Source organism: Hippichthys cyanospilos, chromosome 17, assembly GCF_059441005.1.
Source record: "Hippichthys cyanospilos isolate Australia breed blue-spotted pipefish chromosome 17, RoL_Hcya_1.0, whole genome shotgun sequence".
NCBI classification, from domain to species: Eukaryota; Metazoa; Chordata; class Actinopteri; order Syngnathiformes; family Syngnathidae; genus Hippichthys; species Hippichthys cyanospilos.
Genome location: NC_142385.1, coordinates 9410019 through 9432707, shown reverse-complemented (window position 1 = coordinate 9432707; position 22689 = coordinate 9410019). Strand labels below are relative to the sequence as shown.

At 43.0% G+C, this 22689-nt stretch overlaps 1 protein-coding gene across 1 annotated transcript; it reads right to left on the bottom strand.

The window, feature by feature from the left end:
* Window positions 1-13135: 13135 nt before the first annotated feature.
* On the bottom strand, window positions 13136-22283 carry lrrc4bb (leucine rich repeat containing 4Bb). Its single transcript, XM_088439399.1, has 3 exons — window positions 21986-22283; window positions 16655-17283; window positions 13136-16566 (listed from the first exon to the last, which is right to left on the bottom strand). The coding sequence occupies exons 2-3, from the start codon at window positions 16895-16897 to the stop codon at window positions 14581-14583; spliced, it is 2229 nt and encodes a 742-aa protein (XP_088295525.1). The 5' UTR covers window positions 16898-17283; window positions 21986-22283; the 3' UTR covers window positions 13136-14580.
* Window positions 22284-22689: the final 406 nt, after the last annotated feature.

Here is a 22689-nt window from a genome sequence, read left to right as displayed (position 1 = left end):
GAGATGGGCATTCAGGAGGTTATAATAACACGCGATGCGCATGCAAATTTATCAGGAATAAATACCAGTCCAAAAAAAATATTGACACAGCCCTTTGACACTTTCTATTTGTATGCATAGATTTCTCGCAAAACTGTCTGGATGTGAGAATTTTCATCTCTGTTTTCATTTATTCCAAAAGGTCTTTCACGGGCCTGAGGCTCTTTGGCATTTTTTTTTCACTCCACAAACATCCCAGCATGCATTTAAGGCCGAAGCATTTTATGCTTCCCACGAGGTCTGAAACGAAATTTTCCAAAATGTCCTTGCGTTTTGTCGAAAAAAGGCGCTCACAACTTCATGCGTTTGTGTCCACAGTGGTGGACATTTTTGACTCATTAGAGCTACCCTACGAATTCCTGGTGTGCTCAAAAGAGGACACCTTGGCCTTTCCGATGATGTATCATGTGCTTAGGTGGGATTAACTCTGCTGTCTTTCAGTGAGAGAAGAGACAAAACATTGGACACAATTTACCCAACTGTTGTGGGTCAAATTGACCCGCTCGAAAGTTAAAGTCAATGTTGAATGTAGTTTTTTAGCAGAAGACATCTACTTGGCTTGTATGATAAACATATCCATTAAAAATATCATTGGTATGCATTTTTTTTTAAAAAGGGTTAGCGTTAGTTAAAAACTTTTTAATAAATAAGAAAAACCTGGGTCAAATTGACCCAAGAATATTATTGCTGTTTCTGAGGGGTAAAAGGAGCAATCACAAGATTTGTTAGTTAGCAAGAATACACACGAAAAATACATTTCTGAAATGATTTGATCATTTTCCCGGGTCAAATTGACCCAGGATGTTAATACTCTTCCAGAAAAACACTATCTTTGTTCTTTTGTGAGTGGGTTAACAAGTTTTTGACATTTTGAGGATAAATAAATAAAACACACACCAGTGAGTCATGTTAAACCAGAGATAATGTTGCTGTTCTTGAGTAATAAATATAAATGACTGGTTAAAACAAAATATTGGATTTGGATTTCAGTGCTAGCAAAGTTAACACTTTGAGTGCTGTTGACGTGAAATGTCATCAACGGAAAAACTACCATGGAGTGCCACCCACGTCAATTAATGTGATTTATACAAAGGAACCAGCCAATGATTTTCAATTCGCAAAGCAATTTCAATAAAATTTTTCGTGCCCTCTCCCTCCTCTATAACGGCGGTGACTATAAATGGGATCTTTATAATAAATGCATTTAAATGTTAATTTTACTTGTTATAGAATTTTATAAAGGTTACAGCTTATTCTGAGTCTGAACAAAATGTTTAGGTGAATCAATGTCCAAAAATATCAATCCTTAGTCAAACTAGAAACATTTTTGGAACAATTTGATGCATTTAAATGACGAAATAATAACAAGTGTAAATATGATCTCATACTAAATGAACACCAATATCTTCAATATTTCGACCTGAAGAAAAAGGTATAAAACATTGTGTTAATTTGCTTCTACATCACCTTTGTCATTCTCAGTCTTACGATACTGAACTCAATTTATTGAACTCATTCACGACCGATGACGGAAATAGACGTCAAAGATCCATCCTCCCCGGGTTGGCAGCGAATGAGTCAATTTCCTAACGACTATTAAGCGTTATCTCAGTGTTATAGCGTTTGCTGTCCCTGACTCTCACCGCTTCTGTACATAATGTGCATATTAATGCGCCTTGAAGAGAAGAGCAGCATCACCATATGTGGCGCACACAAACAAGCCCAGTATGTCGCGGTGGCGTTCGATACCCAGCGGTTCACCGAAGGGTCACTTACAACGCTGCGGCTGCCTGTCACTCAAATAGAAAAGACACACACTCCCATCCCGGTGGGTTCTGTTGGAAATTCGTTGGAAATTATACCGCCGGTTTTCAAGCGCGTCGCCGTGGCAACGACAGGTTTGATGCATGTTGACGGAACGTGTTGCGCCGCGGAGATAAGAGGTGGGCGAAGTTATGATAGCAGGATGGGATGGAGATGCGGGTGGGGGGTGGGGGGGTGGGGGCACATGTGCTCGAGTCCATATAATGAATGAATATGAGGAGCATCTGGGACGTCTCATCCTGATAGAAGGAGGCCTGAAGATCTGGAATGAACGGTTATCGGCGCACTGTGAACCGAGAAAGCGAGAGAGAGGGGCAGGAGAGTGTGGTGCTATTTTAGTCTGGACGTTGTCATGGAAACTGTAGCCACAGTATAAATGGAGACGTCCAGAACACATGTATGGTTGGACAAGTGGCTCATAGGGCCCAGCGTGAGACTCGGACACAGCAGACTGCTATTTGTCTGCAACCCCCTCCCCAATAACATCCAGACACCCGTCCTCCTTCATTTGTGTCCACTGCAGTGGACATTTGTTTTTTGTCACAATCTTTTAACTCTTTGGAGCTAAACAACTAAGTGCCGGTGTCCTCAAAAGAGGACATCCTGGCCTTTCTAACGGTGGAATGCTTGCCGAGACAAAATGGACACAACATTGGCTCTCAGAAGGACATGAATAAGCGGTAGGGTGGAATGCGGGAGCAATATTTGGACTTTTCTTTTTTTTTTTTCCACAAGAATCCTCGTCTGCTCGCTTCCCACTGTCTGCTCCTTTCTTCCTTCCATCTCTTGCACTCTGAAGGACGGAGGTATTCCCACATTTCTCTGTTGCTATAGCAACACCGCAGCGAGAACGGGAAGGAGAGGACGCAGGGAGGAGGGGAGAGGGGAGGGGGGTGCGGAAAGAGGCCTAAAGATGAGCGGATGTGTGAACAATGCTAATTCTAACGTGATGGTGAACTCCCCTCTCTAGTCGCATCGCACAATGCGCAGCCTCCGAATTTGCATAATAGCCTCTGGGAATATATTTGCAAGCTCAAATAATGCACTGGAACTTTTTTTTTTTTTTTGCTGCCGAAATGTCATCATATCCTCCCGAGACCCAAGCCTATTCATTTGTGTCCACCGTTGAGTCCATTTTGTCTCAGCGAGACCAAAAAAAAGGGGATTGCGTTCCACCTTTGCACATGGCACGTCGTGGGAAATGCCACGACGTCCTCTACTAAGGACACGAGGACTTGAAAGCGTCGCTCAAATAAGTCAAAAGATATAGAGCGAAAACAAACGTCAATTACAAAGTCACCGCAAAGCATCGCCAAAACATCCGTGAGACAAGAAGACGCATCTCCGTGGAAACCGGATTGCAGTCAGGGGAAGGCCAAAGCTATTTCGCATCAATGTCATCATCCCATTCGATCAGGACGGAACACGTTTGTATTATCGCTTGATATACGCACACATACAGTACAAGGCCCTAGAAGAAAGCGGCGTTGCATCATGTTAAGATGCACCACTGCGCCGCAGAGGGGACGAGCACCTTCCTCCGTCAGCGTACACGTGTTTGAGCAGAACTCAATAGATGCATATCATATCTAATATTCTGTCATTAGTGCCCAACGCTTTTATGCTGTTTGGGACGTGGAGCGGTCTGCTGCATGTCAACTGTCTCGCTTGTCCTCTCCCAGCAATCAATAACTCATCTCTCCACGTCAATATTCCTCTGCCCCATGGGACTTAAATGTCCTTCCTTAGGACAGAAGGAGAATTGGCAAGATGGGAAGCGCAGAAAGTGGACTTTATTCCGCTTTTTGAGCGCTCGCAACGTTTTACGCCGAGTGGAATCTTCGAGCTCGGGTCAGTGATGACGTGACATTTATATTTAATGGAGAACATGCTTTTACTCGATTTAGCTGCGAGACATGATACCTTCATCGCAATCAAAAATTCATTGCGGAACAAATATCGGGGAGAAAATCTCATTTCGCGCTATTTAAGTGTTTGGGTAAATCAGGCTCAATAACTGTCTAATGCTAAATGAATTAAGAGCTAACTTAATTACTTGGGGTAATAAAGTACTAAAGTTAGTTAATATAGTATGAAACAATCAATTACTATTGGTAGTATAGTACTAAAATCATCAACAACTTTAGCACCTAAGTACATAATCGATTATCAATTGATTGTCAAAAGTAATCAGTTACTGTAGTAATTTAGTACATAAGGTAAAGAGCCAAAGTAATCAACTATATTGGTAACTTGGGTATAAGTTGTTTACTTTAGTGCTTCGTTCTTTTAGTAGGAGCCATTTTAGGCCTTCCGTTCGTCAAACTCTTAAAAATAATTGGAAAAAAATAAAAATAGAAGGACCGGGAAATCAATGTCTGGAACTTCTAAATGTAAAAATATCTCTTTAGTCAGGAGCTTCTAAGATTTATTTTCAAATGAAGAGCTAACCAATTGGAACATGAAGCAATTTATTGCTAAATTATGTTAAAGTAACTCTTTTGCAAAATATTGTATGCTATTATTCTGTTCACGTTTTATACTGATGTATATTGTTATCAGTGACTAGCTTCTAGTTGGCTTAAAAGTTAGCTTCCAGAGTAGGCCTCAAGGTTACTACATTGGCAGCTGATGTGAGAGGCAAGATTGAAAGCTATTTTACACGAGTGTCCCAATGTGCTTACAAAAACGGTAAACGCTATTACAATTTTTTAGGGTTGAGAAAAAGCATTTGAAAGTGAAATTTAAAAAAGCTGTATTCGATTTTAGGCCACTAGCATAAATTAGCATCATCCAGCCTCAATATAATATCCGTACAAGTTTTCATATGCTATTTTTTTTCGGTCTGAGCAAGCTAACATAATAGCTGATCCGCGCTACCGAGGGAGTGTAAAATATGAAATAAGATGAAGCAATAAATTGCAATTTAACAAAAAGAAAGCCCAAGTTTCATTAGCCCAATTAAGGGTGTTGGGAAAAGCGACTTGACGCAACCTTGATATCTGCAGATACAACCACCAGCGTAAGCGCTAAGCTAGCGCTTCGCCATCTCCAGCTTCATATTGACCCAGGAAACATGAGAGGGCTTTTACATTTCTCATTTAATTAGAAAAGCAAACAAATTAGCCCAAATGCCAAGCTCTTATAAGCCGCGTAAAAACCTAGCGTACTCCTGGGGCGCGGGGGGGCTAAGTAAATGTTCCGACATAATGCGCAGCTCTGATAAAAGCCAAAAGCATCGAGAGTCTACAGAGTAAAGACATCGCCTCCATCAGACGTTATGGTAAATCAATAATCAAGTAAGTATAATCTAATAACGGCATCCGCACCGAGCCCGAGTGCGTGTTTGTGTGCGTGGGCGTGTATCCACTGGGGAACATTTGCTACACACTGTACATTCCTGCAGTAATTACTCCGAGGTGTCTGCTCGCTGTGTTTGCCGCAAACTAAATATTCATAGGACAGTAATCGCTGTCACATCATCAGGTGGACGAAAGAGGATAAAGGATTTAGAGGACAAGTGCTACTCTACGTATAGAAATGCACACGGCTCCGGAAAAAAAAGAAAAATGCGCGCGATTTCACCGCCCGTTCGTCGACTGTGGATCCTCGGTTCACAGATGACCCGGGTCTAGATGAAAACAGTTTGCAAATTTGTGAGAAATGAGAGCATTTCAGTTGTGTGTGTGTAGTTTTTAGTAGTGTGACAGCATTTCCATAGTGTGTATGAGAGCATTTCAGTTGTGTGAGCATTGTGGTCGGGTGTGAGAACATTGCCGTGACATACGCGAGAACATTTCAGTGCTGCGTAAGCAGGTGTTTCAAATGTGCATGGAAAGCATTTAAGTATCAGTTTTTCACATGTGTGTGAGAGGGATTCAGCAGTGTGTGAGAAAGCATTTCTGTGGTCTGTGTAAGAGCATTTCAAGTGTGTGTATAAAATTGTTTCTGTTATCTTTAAGACTGTTTCGAGTGACAGTGTTTCAGTACTGTGTAAGAGTTTTTTTTTTTTTAGTAGTATGAGAGCATTTCAGTTGTGTGAGCATTGTAGTCGGGAGTGAGAATATTCCCGTGACATACGCGAGAACATTTCAGTAATGTGTGAACATGTGTTTCAATTGAGTGTGGAAAGTATTTAAGAGTCAGAGTGTTTCACTTATGTGTGAGAGAGGGATTCAGCAGTGTGTGAAAGAGCATTTTTGTGCTCGGTGTAAGAGCATTTCACGTGTGTGTGTAAAATGTTTTTTGTTGTTTTTAAGGCTGTTTCAAATGTGTGACAGTGTTTCAGTAGTGTGTGAGAGCCTTTTAGTAATGATATGAGTGTATTAGTTGTGTCCATAAAACATTCAAGAACAATAAACAAACAAAAAAATGAGAGGGTTTCAGTTGTATGTACAGTATGAGAATGTTTCAGAAGCGTATGAAAGAGTAATTCAGTAGTGTGTGAGAGCATTTATTTCAAATGTGTGATAGTGTATCAGGAGTGTATGAGATCTTGTAGTGATTGTGAAAGTTTCAGTATCGTGTGATTATGTGTTTGTATTTATAGTATTTCAGAATAGTATAAGATCATTTCTGTTGTGTGTGAGAGCATTTGAACAATGTACATGATTGAATTTAAAAAAAAATGTGTTTTGTAATGTGTAAGAACTTTTGAGTAATGTATATTAAAGGATTTCCAAAGTGAAAGAGCATTTCAGTACTGTGTGAGAGCGTTTTAGTATTTGTGTTTCAGTAGTTGATGTGAGTATATTTCTGTCACGTGTGAGAATTTCATTCGTTTGCCATGATATGATTTCAGTATTCTGAGAAATGATTCCAAAAATGAAATAACATTTTAGTGGGAATTGTTTTGTTGGTGAGCAGGGCCATTGATGAAAAAAAGGTTCCACGAGATTCCACGATTTTTTTTTGGAGTGACATGACCAAAGTCAAGTAGTCATCATGCAGCACGAGTCTAACCTTTCCACACACATCAGCAACATTTGCGCACTTGCACAAACAATCAGTTTTTTCCTCTCGCCCACTCTCCCTCTCGCCCACTCTCTCTCTCTCTCAGTAGGTTACATGCCTTGTTGGTCAGGCTGATTGTTTCATCCCTGGAGGTGGCGAGAAACTCTGCAGGCTAGTGAAATCTTGTGACACATACTGGATAGATAGTGACGCATGTCCACTCGAGCGGCGTGGCCACTGGACGTAGCTCCTCAGCTGCCACATGGATAAATCATGTGGCTATTTAGAAAGAAGGCAATTTCACATGTTAGCTACATGGATATATTGCTTGTTTTTTTTTTTTTTTAGAAAGGCAGAAAATTATCTATCGGTTTTCTAGCTAGCTTGATGTCTGGCTGGATAGCTAGCTATGAAGCTATCCTGCTAATTAACAGGCAAGCTAGCTATAAAGCTATCTTGCTGGCTAGCGGGCTAGCTAGATATAAAGCTATCTGGCTAGCTATAATTAACTTCTTCAATGCAAAGCATTTGTGAAAGAAAAAAATGTAAACGCGTACATGTGATTGAATGGCTGAACACTGCAAAGACGTCAAATACGTCTTTGGGATTGAATGAATGAGTAATTTAGTGCTAACGTGATTAATTACAAAATAATTGATGACTTTAAGGTATTATTTACTTACGCAATCAACTACTTTAGGTACCGAAATCCTAAAGTAATGAATTACTAAGATACTTTAGTACTAATCATCAATTGAAGCACTATAGTAGTAAAGTAGTTGATTACTTACTACTTAATTACCTAACATGATTAATTCATTTATCACCAGCCAACGTTAGAGCTTTCTTGAGAAAAACACTTGAAAGAAATCTTTGGGATCGAATGAGTTAACGTACAATTTCCTCCTATATCGACGGTAAGCGTTATCGTCTTTGTTGATGCAAAATTGTTGCTGCAGCTCTGGCTGGAGGTCATTAAAAAGCAAGCATACATGCAATATGTTTCAAAATAAATAAATAAGCGAGTGCATATGTTAAATGGCTGCTTTCATCCATCTTATTAAGTCAAGTCAGAGCTAAAAGTGCTCCATCTTCACATAAATAGGAAGAGGATTATTCAGATTTTTTTTTTTTTTCATTTGATGTTTTGCTCTCGCTGCAGCCCACGCAGCCACATCAAATATGTCCGCCCTGCGCTTATTTATCCGCCTGTGAAGTGTGAAGGAACGAGAGGCTTTGGCATTTTTCATGGCGGGCGCGGAGAGAGGCGCGGGCCTCAGACTGACACCTCGGCTTCGCGCTGGAGTTGATGTTGTGCCGGGTTCCCCGCAGACCGCGCAGCCTGTCTACGGGCCACGGGGGCCGGGGATTCCCTCGAGAAGCGCGCAGCTGGGACGTTCGTTATTGAATTTGAAAGGGAAAGGCAGTGCAGCAAGGAGATGTTTGCATTCCTGCTATTTCTTTCATATATCCTCCTGCAATCCAGCCTACGCATTTGTGGACATTTGTTTTTGGTCTATATGTTTTGACTCAACGCCACTAACTCCTGGTCTTTCCTTTGATGTATTATGTGTATGGGTGGGATGCGATTGAATTTGCTGTCTTGCTGAGACAAAAATTAGTTCCTAATAATAATAATAATTAATTCCTGAGATTTTCTGATTATTTTAACTTTTTACTCCTATCTACTCAAAATCAGTGGTTCAAAAATGGGGCTACTAGTACCTCTGGGGGTACTTGAAGGAACTTCGGGGGTAAATATGCAAATATCCTTAAAAAATCATTATTGAATTTTTTGTTTCAGGAAGTTCACAAATTTTATGTTCAGTAGGTTATTCAATTACATTATTGTAAGACTAGAATGCTTCGACCTCCTCTCGTTACCTGTCAAGTTAATGATTTATTTTTGTGAACGAATCTCTACTATGATAGAATGAAAAATGGCACTGCACATTTTTTTTTCAACTAAAAATGCTTTGCACTAGTTAAAGATTATTTGGCTAAAAAATATTTCCCAGGGGGTATATAATAGAAAAAAAGATTGAGAACCAAGCTCAGGCTTCCAGCTATTTTGTCAGTGTCCTTCAACGTATAAAATTGAATAAAAACACAAATTCCACTACATATAACATCTAAAATAGTTTATCATATTGAGTTTCCTCATTTACAATAACTGCAGTAGCAAATTAGGCAACTAGTTTATAATTAAAGTTTTAAACAGTCAAGATGAAGATGAGTAGAACAGGCACTATTTTGGGGAAAGCCAGCACAACATGATGTTTGTGCGCCGTCATAATAGCAGATATTTTGTGGTTGAGCAGTCAGTCAAATCTGTTTACACTTTCCGTTTACTAGCCAGCTGGCACAAGATTTGCTGTAAAATCACTACATTTGTACAGTTTATCCAAAAGTAGCACTTGCAACGATGCAATGGAGCAAAAAGGGGTGACTTGCATCTCTAAAGCGGAAACAACTACGACGAGTCATAAATGTATGTTTATGCTTTTTTTTTTCTTTTTTTTGCAGTGGTAATTAATTTGAATTAACAGCTGGGCTTTTGCCTATTGTCATGCGCTAAATGCGGAAAACAAGACTATACAGGCATTATAGTAATAAAACCGCACTATTACAACTAATAAGTGTGACAAATGATTTTTTTGGGGGGGCTGGAAATTCAAGCGCAGACTTTCGATACAAGTATGGTAGCAGTGAACTACAAATTCTTAAAAGAAAATGGAAGCAGACAGTTGAAAAAATGTTAAAATAAACCTCAAATGATGACAATTATGTTGAGTGTTTTCAATAATAGCTTAGCCTTTCTCGCTATCCTAGCTTGATGCTAACACAAAATAATATCTATGTGGTTGCCAACACACTTAAGAAACAAACCAACACAAATGGTGTGGCAAGACATTTAAACAGACATTATAACAGTCCTTAGTCATGTAATCTTTATCATTTGTCAAGAGTGACTAAAATGAGTGCCGTACTGATGATTTCTGTTCAACCAGATCAAAATGGTGACAGGGCCAATTCTCTAAAATGTTAAATCTTACTTTACTGCTGCAATAATTGCCAAAAGACTTTTTAATTCAAGTTTGTTACAAATCATTTCCTGTTGCATAATTTTAGGTTACTCAAGCTTCAGTAATGTTCAGTATACATTTTATGGCATGGTGAAAACTTGTGAAACTGAACACACGCACACAAAAAAGACAGTTACTATTGTGAAATAGCATCTTACCTTTCAGAGAGTAAAAAGGTCATCCCATTTCCTGTCTCGTTATTCCAGCAGTCAACAACAGTCCATATTATGATGGATGATAATCCAGAAGTCTCTGTAGGCCAGGGGTGGCCGAGTCCTGTCCTCGAGAAACACAATCCTGTTTCTGATGTTTTTCTTCATCCAACACACCTGATTCTAATAGTTAGCTCATCAGCACGCTGCGGAGAATCCTTATTACGACCCCGATTAGAATCAGGTGTGTTGGTTAAAGGGAAACACCGAAAACGGACTGGATTGTAGCTCTCGAGGACCGGACTTCCTGTAGGCAATGGATGGTACACAAAGAGCAAAACTGCACATGAAGCCATCATATCAACTTGGGGAAAAAGCCTATTTGTGTCCACAGGAGTGGACATTTGTTTTTGGTCCAAAACCCGTTTGAGCTACCATAGTGTGCTCTGGAGAAGACATAACATTTCCAATGATGTCTCATGGGTTTGGGTGGGATGCAATTGCTGAGACAAAAATGGACAACCGTGGACACAAATTAATAGGCCGGCCTTTGAGTTTCATTTAAAACATTTGTAACATCTTAAAAAACCGTTTCAAGATTACCCCGCAAATCACCACGACAATGTATTCATTTCGTCATAACAAACGGACTACGAAGAAATATCCGCGCATAAAATCGCAATCGCAATATTCGAGGGTAAAATTTGCTGTTGAAAATCCTTTACGGTAGCTCTAATAATAAGTATGAAAGTCACATTTCAGTGCGAATAAAGCGAGCTCCCATCAGGCAAAGCGCACAGATCTCCACGGTAACGTTCAGGTAGGAACACGGGCTCCATGGCGACGGCGCAGAGACCGCAAGCTCCCACATGAGACGTTATCTGCTATGCTCTTTGAAATCTGACGACAGGGCCGCCAAACGGATCACATCAAGGGAGCGGCCATATGTTATGTCTTTAGCCTTCATTGATATTCCGAGCGTGTCCGGGCCTGTTTGCTCGTTGCGTCTGTCGAGGCCGCGCTCACGTTTACTGCGATATACATCAGCGTTTTAATGGGATGCACGGCCAAAAAAACAGCCAGTCTGAGAATAAGCCCGGCCGCATTTGAGACAACCTGACTCACTTGATCGATTGCTCCACTTGTGAGATTATACTGCGGGGCAAAACGTAACGCATTCACTGTTAAGCATTGAACGAAATGAGCTGCCGTTTGTTGACATGGGAGACGTTCCTTTAATAACAGACAAGAGAGTCTCGCGGGTTCCCCCCCCCCCGTAATATTACCTCGACCATGACTAGTTGCCGATGTTGTGAAATCGATGCGGGGCGGCGAATAAGACAAAATACATAAAACGGCTCCTGTAACAGTGACAAGAAACGTACGAAATACACTAGAACTCAAGCAATTATGTGCGACGGCTGAGGTATGGCACAAAATTAACGGAGGAATGCGACGGTTCGTACGTACATCAAATTCGAGTGTTTCTGAGCATCAGTGGGAATGTCAAAATTCCCTTTTTCGCAGCACAATTTGAAGCGTAAGGAGAGAAATGACACATCAAATCGTAAATCCTGAAGGGACTAGATCTATGCTGTCAACGCCAACCTGACATCGTGGGAATAAGCCGATCGTTGTCAAATGCATCAAACCAAACAGCGCACTTCACAAGTACAGCAAAATATGGGAAATTATTAGTATTGATAGTTTTTCATGTGCATTTTCTGACAGTTAGTATTCAGTAAAAGCAGAATACTGTACTGTGATATGCTATTTGCTGAAATGTGAAAGGGAGCAGAAAAGTCCGTTTAAAAGAATGGCTAAAGGCACGTAACAGAAAAATAGACTACTTAGAATGTGTTTATGGTTCCGTTTAAAAATATAAACAAGCTGGAGAGATACATTTTGTATTACAATGAATTTTTAAAGACCATGTAAAGTACATTCAATGAATTGCGAATTACATAGAAAGAGCCGCTTGGTTCGTTTCTCTCTACAAAGCAGTTAGCTAGCTAGCTAGCTATGTTTGTACTTCAAAGATATATCTGTCTTGAATGCCGCTGTTTACAGAACAGCTAAGTGTCGCTACTAAAATTCCCGAGTGTTAGGTCTTGTATTGTTAAGGCTGTCCTAATATGTTGAAACGTTCAAAAAATCGTGTTCATGGTCCCATTAAAAGATAAATACAAACATAAGTTACATTCTTTGTAAAGATGACTTGTTAAAGACCGTGTAAATTCAATACATTTTGAGTGATTAGGCTGTAACTACCTGTTCCGTTTCTACCAATGCACCAGTTAGCTAGCTAGCTAGCTGGCTAATCCTACACACTTGTGGGTATCTAACGAGCAGGAAGTAACGTGCTCAAATTGTTGGTTTTCACATCTTTTTTTCTCTGATGGCGTGGATTATCAAAACACTCCAACTGTCTGCCCAAGATACGGCCATTTTGTCAGATTTCAGAAGACTCGCGGGCCCTCGAGTCAGAGGGTGCGCCCACCCCCGGGCTAGTTGGTACCTTGAAAATCTTGAGATGACAATGACATGTGGTATATACATACTGTGTGTATATACAGTATACATTCAAAATTGGCAGGGTCGCTAACGCTTCAGTGATGAATCAAATTTCTGAGGTGTGAGAACCACACGAACACTAAAACAGATTTGATTTGAGTTTTAATCCAATAAACGATGGCACTGCTATTAAGCGAATAGGGAGGCAGCATTAGCGCGAAAGCCTTTCTCTCAGTGTCCACACATTATCGGACCACACATCCAGCCCGTGCTCAATTGCAACAAACATTTGACGTTCCCGCCTCATTGAAGAAAGGCAACGGCCGACTTTTCGGCAAAACAAATGTTAGCCACCCTCACCCGCTTTTCACGAAATCACTCGCAGTGTCCGTGGGACGTATACAGGAGAGTGACTAATAGCCTGTCTGAACATGTTAATAGAGCAGATGACACCTTTCATTAGCAGGGTGACTAATGGCGGACCCACAAACCATACGCGCACTCCAGGTTTAGCACAGAAGCGCTCATGCTTCGCTATCGCGGTCGCCATATTGACCCGCCACAATCCAATATATGATTCATTTATTTCACACATAATGATACATGGCTAGACAACTGTACACATTATATCAAACTAACAAAAATAAAGAAATACATAGTTGAAACGCGAGAAGCGCAAATGGCATCGAACATATGAAAGTTACACTGTAAAAATGCAGTTCTTACAATTGTCATACAACCAGACATTGTTATTATTGATATACTGTACATATCCATTCGCTCTAATCATCCCAGGCTGGATGTTCGATCCCTTCTCGATTGCGACTGCAGAGAGATGTGGAAACGTCATTGCGACGGCGTCTATGGCATGATTATAGTCACCATGAGCAAGGAGGTCATATCAAATTCCTGGCTACGGATCTGCTTGAAATAACACATAGAAGTCAACACTTTATTTTAGCCGCACAGGTCTTTGCATGGGAATAGCGCTCCCTGTTTGTGAAACATTAGTTGGAACATTATGGCATTGTCAGAATTGATACGATTCAAATACCAAGTAGCTGGCTGTTACAAAATACATAATACACCCTCGGAACACAAAAAATTTGTAATGATTACTACTGAAGCAACAGACAGAAGTTTGTCAAACAGAGATCTGCGTTTACCGTACTACAACCTAAATAGACTTGAAGCCAATTCAAAGATTCACAATGAGTGTTGCAATTGAGCCCTTATGTTCTCTGAGAAGTAGCCAAACTGAAAACATGTATCAGAACCGACCTCCCCGATCTCCGGCCCCCTCGTTATTCACATAGAAACAAACTCTACCCGAGTACACATCCGCCCCAAAATATCTCTGCGTCGGAGTTTGCAATGATACATATTTAAATGAAAATATATTTATATAATTTGTGGATTTTTCACAGTAGTTTGTACTGCACTGTACCTTTTTGTCCATCTAGTTATGCCTACGTTATTGTCACCTTGGGGAAGTCTATTGAGTCACTTCAGAGCAAGTGTGGCTTCTTTTTTGAGAAGAAAAATGTCTCCCGGATTCCATATCTCCGTAATCTCCGCCATCTTCAGCGTGGTAAGTACTAGTGTGCATGTCTTGCGTCTCTCCGGGCCGACAATGATTCAAGGGCCGATTACTCCCAAAGACGGGTTTTTCTTTTTTCTCGTTGTTGTTTTTTGTTTTTTGTTTTGTTTCGTTTTTTTTTTTCCTTCCACGACACAGTTTGGAGAAAATGCAAAAAGACATTTGCTTTGGCACAGATTTACATTGTAGCAATGTCCATTCCTAGATCTCCTTGGCCATGAGCGTCACTATCAACACAAGTGGCCCACTGTGGTAATCCTTGGCTCGGTACACCGACGCGGACGAGTCTTTGTGTTTGTGTGTCGCCGTGTCCCGTCTATCCCGTCTCCTGGTGTCAAGTCAATGCACTCTAGTGTCTCATCGCTCCCAGCATAAACCCGACGCGAATCTCCTCTCCGTCCCAACGGCGCTTTTAGATCTGAGTCTCCTGGACGTTTTCCTTTGAATTCCCCTTGAAGAGAAGAGGCTCCATTTGGGGGTTCTGGTTCTGGCTCATGAAACCTTTAATGGATCCGTGTAGGCCCATGGTGGGCATGGGGAGAGACATCGGCAGAGGCGGCGACATCGAACTCGGGTTGGCGTTGGTGCCGTTTCCCGAGGAGACCAGCAGATTGGATGTGGAGATGGGGACCGGCGTGCAGGAGATGGGGATTTCCTGGCCTTGCTGGTTCTTGTGCATTCCTCCCGAGCTCATTCCGTCAGGACCGATGCTGAGACCCATCACGTTGTTGTTGAAATGATGGGTCTTGTAGTAATGGTTCAACGTATCGGAACGGCCGATGTTGGGAAGGTTGACTATTTCGGGGTGATGTATCCTCAGGGTTCCTTCGCCGCCGCCGCCCACGTTCATGGTCGACCCGCCCGAGATCCCGCTTCCGGCGCCGGCTCCGATCTCGTCTTCAACATTGACGATTTCGATGGCTCTGGCCGGGCCGTGGTGCTTGTGCAACTGGTGCTGCTTGCGGAGCTTGTAGAAGACCACTAGCATCACGGCCGCCATGAAAGTAATCGCCACGAAGCAACCGATGATAATCTTGGTGGTTTTCATGACGTCGTCCAGGCCGGGGATGTTAGTTACGTCGATGATGGACACGGTCACTGCGTTCTCTGTGGCTCTGTTGGCTCCCGGGGAAAGTGAGGAAAGTGAAGAGAGAGACGGGGTTATGGTGATGCCGTCCAAGACCCCTTTTTCGACGGTGGGATTAGGGAAATCTATGAAGGTCTCGTTAATATACTGTCTTGCCGAGTTCTTATCGTCCCCTCCTCCCACCGTCTCGACCGTCTCCACGGTGACGGTGGTGAAGTAGCTGTAGCTGTTGCTGGGGTCTGACGCGGACACATTGAGCACAGCGGTGGCCGTGGTGTTACCGGCCGAGTTGGTCACCATGCAAGTGTACGGTCCGGTGTCCTGCACGGTCACGTTGGTGAAGTTGAGCGTTCCGTCGTGGAGCACCGAGATCCTGACGCGGTACGATCCGTGGGTCATCAGAGTGCCGTTTGGCGTGAACCAGTTCACGGAGGTCATGGAGGTTCCCGTGCGGCATTTCAGCTCGGCGGCCATGCCTTCGGTGACGTTGAGATCCGTGGGCGGCTCCACGATGACCGGGGCGTAACAGGTGAAATGGCTCTGATCCAGTTCGCCGATGTACTTGCCCTTCAGGCCCGGCGGCGCGTGGCACCGGGCGCAACACGTGGTGTTGCTCGGAACCGTTTCTTTGAGCCACCAGCTGAGCCACAGGACATCACAGTTGCACACCCACGGGTTGTGATTGAGATGCACCCGCTCCAACTGGTGCAAAGGCGTGAAGAGGTCATGAGGGAGCGAATGAAGCGAATTGTGTGACAGGTTGAGCTCCTCCAAGTTTTTGAGGTCATCGAAAGCGTTGCGTTCGATGACCGACACCTTGGAGTGCATGAGCCACAGCTTCCGAAGCGACACCAGGCCCTGGAAGGATCCTGGCCGGACGATTCCCAACTGGTTCCCCGACAACTCCAGTTCCTCCAGGCGTACGAGCGGGGTGAGGTTGGGGATGTCCTTCAGGCCGCACATGCCGAGATTCAAGAAGCGCAAGTTGACCAGACCTTCAAAGGCCGCCTCTGAGATGAAATCCAGTTTCCTGAGCTCCCCGAGATCGAGACGGCGCAACGAGGGAACGCGGTGAAAGGCGAACGCCGGCAGCGTCTCGATGGGGTTGTTCCTTAGCCATAGCTCCCTTAGCTTGCTGAGGTACTCAAAGGCCTGCGACGGTACCACGGTGAGACGGTTGTCGAAAAGCTCCAGCGTGTTGAGGTTCGGCAGCCCATTGAACGCTCCCACCTCGATCTGCCGGATGTGGTTCTTGGAGAGCTGGAGGATTTCCAGATGCCGCAGGTGTTTAAAGGTGTCAGACTTAATCACCTAGTGTGGAGAAAGAAACACGGAGGCATGTTTGTAGCACCTCCTGTCAAAACATATCAACGGACCGTCGATGTGATGTCGCGCTTACCTGAATTGTGTTCTCCTGTAGATTGAGGTATCTTGTGTTTTCTGAAATACTGTCTGGGACTTGATCTAGAGTCTTCCTCGTGCAGATGACGCGGCTGGCCTGATTGGAGCAGCTACAGGGGACGGGGCAGGGAGGTGCTGCCTCTGTCAGCTGAGGTCCATGGTTGTGGAGCCACAACAAAAGGTGGACCAACCAGAGGAGGGGGGAAGGGGCGCAGGGGCTGGTCACCATGACAACACGCATGGCAACTGAGTCATGACCCACCCCTACTGCTGTATGATGTTACAAATCACCTCCTAACCGGGGACTTTAAGTGCTTATTTTTATGTTCATATTTTATGCTCCTGTGCTGTTTTTCTCCTTCAAGTAGACTGCTTAATAATTCAAAAAGACGGGTGTAATGTTATATTAAAGACTCTATCATTAATAGATCCTTATTTTACTTTGCTCGTGCTTCTTTGACTACCAAGCACCTTGTTCTTCCTCGCATGTCATTTTAAGAAAGCGTGTCCTTTTTTGTTCCCATGACAATTATTAGTAGAAAACGGTATTGGGGAGGGAGGGATTTTGCTCCGGAAAGCGTCTTCTCTGCAGAGCTTGTTTGTTTCTTCTCACTGTGGAAGGAGGGGCTAGGGGGTGGTAGAAGAGCGAAAAGGAGAAAAAAAAAGAAAGGAGGTCAAGACATGCACAGTGCGGTAGCTTTGAGATATTAGCCTAACACATTCATGCAAGGATGCCCAGGACGGAATTTAATTATGAAAATATGACAATGTCCCGTTGCTGGAGACAAGCAAGGTCAGGCTTTGACTTGTGAAGTGTCTTTCAAATCGTGGCCTGTAGCGCAAGCAGACAGGAAGCTGCCATTTTCTTGACGTTGAACTTAATGTCTCGCTCCTCATCTGAAACGTACGGAAGCCTGGAGCTTGCCGATGCAAAGTCAACATTTTTGACTGGCGTATTTACATATGTTTGAACTATAATTTATAAGTGCGCTCTAATGTATTTGTAAACGCCGTAAAACATAAAAAGGAACGAAACGATCTTCTCGGCCTTTTTAACCCCAACAGGAGAGTTAAATGAATGACACTGAAACAACACCATTTTGGGGTGAGGGTTTTTTTGCGGGGAATTATAAACTATGGCCCGACACTTAGTTGAACTACATTTTGAGTTGAGTCCTTTTTGACCCAACGGTTCAAGAACTGTTGTGTCAGTCTAATAAATTCTTCACAGTTTAGGTCATAAAATTCATCTTCAAGTGAAACCTATGAAACGTTTACTTCTATTGCTGTTTTTCATTCATATCCTCAACCTATTCGTTCACGTCCACTGTTAATGTCCATTTTGTCCCGGTAAGACAGTGAACTCATGGGACATCATTGGAAAGACCACAGTGTGCTCTGTAGAGCACACTAGGACTTAGTAGGGTCACTCGAATGAGTCCAACGTACACAAAAGGTTGTGTTGAAAAATAACCCAATTATGGATCAAAAGGGGACAAACCATTATTTGGGTCAATTTGACAACATTGAGTTATCTAGATCCAAATAAAAGCTGGTACATTTTTGGTGCATAATTGGGCTATTTTTGACCAAGCTTTTTCAAAGTGCACTTGCAAATATACTCAAACGCACTTTACGTTTTTATGCATCGAGCCGACAAATACATTTGCATGCACCGTATTTTTCGGACTTTAGGATGCACTGGATTGTAAGGCGCACCCAAAAAATTTAACTGAAAATGTATTTTGTCATGTTTAAGCCGCACAAGCCTAAAAGCAGCAGGTTGTACCATCAGATCTTTGACGCAGAAAGATGGGACATGGAAGTTTTTTCTGTTTTTATCTACTACAGCAACATCATGGAAACAGAAGCAGCACCAACATATCCAACATATTTTCAAGGCAGCACAGACACGCTTAGATTGTTAGAATACTGTACCAGCACAACAGTAAACCGCAGGATCGTGTTTACTAATAGAGGATGCCCCCTGGTGGAGAGTAAAATAGCAGCCCAAACATCCCTTTGTTTAGCGGAGGATTGCTCCCTGGTGGCTAGGTAAAAAACTGCAGATGACCCGCATTGGACTATAAGCCGCAGGGTTCAAAGCATGAGAAAAGTCCGAGCTTTACGGTATTTACAGGTATGTTAAAACGAGTTTGAAGGGTCAAAAACGTGAACTCCATTGGCAGCTTGACAATTTTGAAAAAAAAAAAAGTGACTAGCAATAGAAAAACAGGCTAGCCCGTCGGCATTAAAGTATACACACTACCTGAAACTATTCTGCATTACAGCGAATGAAATCAGGAGCGGCCCGCAGGATTAATCTACACTTAAGGTCAATGCAGAGATTCCTGCAATCTATCATAAAGCTAAGAACACAACGCAATTAACGATTTAACAAATGACACCCTCACGCAGTACTGGCAATTACGGCATAATTATTATTGACCGCATGTGCTGGGTGCAATAAGCGAACACACAATTAGGCTCCGGCGCTGAAGCAAACAAGACATTTGAGAACAAGACCGGCGCCGATATGCATCCGTAGCAAAAAAAGCGTGCCCTTGCTGGAGAGGCTGCCGCGCACTTTTTGGGGAAACAGAAATGCCTGCAAGCATCAGCAGACTCACTAAATTTAGAATTGCTCGGGCTATTTCCCCGGCTACGATAAGAGCGACCGCGTCTGGTTGTTTTTCCAGACGTTACGAGCGGGGCCGTCTTCTAAGCCCGCCATGTTGACAATACATTATAGATGCACATATTTGACTCTCTAACAAACGCTGCTTTTCACATGCTCCAATGGCGGCGTTTTGCGTCTCCTCTCCTATGCAGCGACGACGATGCATGGGCTCCTAGAAACACGGTTGCCGTGGCAACCTGCTCACTCACCATCTTGTGTTTTTACTGTCCAGCGCCCCATTCTACATTAGTATATTTAGCAGCGCGTTTGCCGCTCAAAATCGGCTCCGCTTCACTTAAATGTCATATAAAATGAATATATTTATTCACGTAACATCCACCTCCAGGCGGGAAAACTGTAAACCGCTAAAACGAAACCAAATTAGCGGGTACGGGTCATAATATCTACAAGGTCAACATCAGTCTTTGTGGGGTAAAAACATTGCCGAGAACTGTTATAGCAGCTATTAAGGAAATTCATGGGGGAGTGGGTGTGCTAAAATTAGACGTAGTTTTTCAGATGCTCCGCACATCTCACAGACTTTCTCACACTCTCGCGCGCACACCCTCATACAGGCACACATTGTATATAAGCATACCAACTGTCAACAACAACAGCTGATACATAAATAGAGGAGGGCCTTTATGCTTTTGTCCCTTTCGCGGGCAAATACACTTATGTGACAGGTTGACCCAAAATGGAGGCTTAAGACAAACCAAGAGAAAAAAAAAAGAAAAAAAAAGCAAGAAAATCTCAAAAACTCAATCAATGCCATTAACGACTATAGACGTCAAAGGTCCGATTTTTAATGGGCTTCACTGAAAGCAAAAAGAAGTCCAAACTTTATGTTAGCTGGGCTAACTTAATTAAGCTAAATAGCTAACCAAACATGTTGGATTGGGAATTTGAGCTAACAAGGGGAAAATATCTATTTTTCTTGGGTTATTTAAGTTTCATCTTAATATTATAAATTCTTGATATTTATGCTAACAATGTCCATTACCACAACAAAGCGAGAACTTTTTTTTTTTTTTGCTAGTATTTTAAAGTTGGAGGGCACTAGAAGGGGAATTTAGTTCTGAGTGCGTAAATGCCAATTTTCATTTTAGCAAAATCATAAATATTGATTTGCCCAACTTTTATTGGCGTGTTACCTTGAAATATGATTTCATCAAACGTTTTTCAACAGTAGGCTACAAAACTAAATTTTCAAAAATTCAGTCTGCCCATTCAACTCAATGTCCAATCCAATTCCATGGGTTGGAATAACCCAATGTGCACAAAATCCAATTGTTTAGAAAAACTGAGCATTTTTTTCTGGCTCCATGGTTTAGGCTGCCCTTCTATAGTTTAGTAGGATCCTAAATATTTTTCTTTTCACCCATAACACTTTCTTCCAATGCAGGCAAAATGGCGTTTTCCTTTAGGGCAAAAAAAAAAAAAAAAAAAATCAGTATTATTTCTTCCTTGAATGCACTACCACACACGAGGGATATTTAAGCGGCTCTGGTAGGTGTGTGGTTTCTTTCCACAGCCTTGGGGGAGCAAAAACACATTATTCACATGTTAAGGACCACACAAGGTAACAAACCTTTCACTGTGTGGGGAGCCAGAGAGTGAGAGAGTGAGCGAGCGAGAGAGAGACCTTGACACTGAAAGCCTGTTGCCTTGACATGCCATCCTCAATCTCCCCACCATATGAGGCGAGTTATATCTCATGAGATGCTCTTCAGGTAATAGAATATTACACTGACTCATTTTGTCTTGGGGGGGGGTTGATGGTTGAATCATGACATTGCTGAGACACCTGCATCCGAGGTGTATTTCCCTCCCTCTCTCCTTTATTTTTTTTTAAATCTGTGTTGCTCTTTGGTGTTGAGAGCAGATTGCAACAATGTCGGTATTGATTATTCGATCAGGCCTGAGAGAGCGCTCAGTCGTGAAAAGACAAATTAGCTGCACGCTGCTGACCAATTGCTACAAACCAATCACGCCGTGATTGTATCAAGCCTTTCCACAACGCAGTCGTTAAGGTTTATGAAGAGATGGAAAAAAAAAAAATGGGGGGGGGGGGGGGGGTGTCGGTCCACGCAAGGCCCGGTGAGCATGAACACAAAGCGACACAGGTGCAGTAGGGCCAACATCATCTACTGTAACTATGACAACACCAGATTGATTCAGGACGTGGGAATCGGGCAGAAACGCTGCTTCAATGGCGGAGAAAAAAAAAAAATAAAAAAAGCTTGACTAAAGCTGACTGATGACCAGTGCGCGATATGTAGCACAATCGAACAGAATGGCCTTATTCATCTATGCAGCTGCAGGCGCACCTTCCTCAATTGAAATTCCGAATAGGCCTAATTCTGCACATGCTGCATTACAAAATGGCTTGCGCCCATTTGCGCTTAATGACAACTGCACCCACAACCCCCCCACCCCCCCACCCTCCACCTACTCCTCCACCGTTTCTTTAAAGGCAACGAAATGTGCTTACATAATACATTGGCTTTTTAATTTAACCCCGGCTTCAAACGCCTCGTTTTGCTTTCCGCGCCGATTAATTATTCACGAGGTGTAAATCGTCATGCATCCCGGTTAAGATGTCAAACGCATCCATTTCGCAACACACCTGCACAAACATGCACTTACCTCGCCGTTGCGGAGTCCAACGTCGATGTTTTCCTTCAACATCCTCATCGGCGCTCGCTCGTCTGTCTTGCCACCTCCTCCTCCTCCTCCTCCTCCCCCCCTTTTTCGCCAAAATGGATTGGCTTGTCTCCCGGGTTGAGAGCTGCCCTCTTCTCTGCTCGTCTATGTCGGCTATTCCGCAGCGCCAACGCAAAGCTCGGCTCCGCGCGGCGACGATGGCAGTTTACAGATGAACGCGATCCGCGGCGACAGGCACGCGCGTGACACGCAATTTGAAGGATGCTCGCAAGGGGGGGGGTGCGGGGGGGAAAGGGGTTGAAAGGCCGCCGGGAGACGATGATGTTCGTATGATCGCGTTGGATTTGAAGGGGACGAGGGATGCATGCGCGCGTCTGCTCATCCTTGGAGAAGGCGCGCAGGCAGGCTGCGCACAAGTTTTTTTTTCTTTTTTTTTTTTTTCTACGCACATTTCGCATGTGGCCCTCTCTGAATCCCACTAAGAGCAGCGCTCAGCTTCTCATGGCTACACCTGCAGTCATGGAGCCATTCAAGCACTTCATCCGCATGACTTGTCCCGTAAAAGAGCACGATGCTGACACATATTTTAGTCATGACTCAGTATGTGGAGCACTTAAGGACAACGTTCAAGCTTTTTAAACTACTGACTGACGCCGCTTAAATTGCTTGAGAAATAAATAAATAAA

What these genes read in the sequence shown, in the direction of transcription:
- lrrc4bb (XM_088439399.1), bottom strand. Translation starts at nt 16,897, where the DNA reads ATGCGTGTTGTCATGGTGACCAGCCCCTGCGCCCCTTCCCCCCTCCTC. An exon ending in TACAGGAGAACACAATTCAG is followed by an intron (nt 16,567 to 16,654) that starts GTAAGCGCGACA and finishes TCTCCACACTAG; the next exon opens with GTGATTAAGTCTGACACCTT.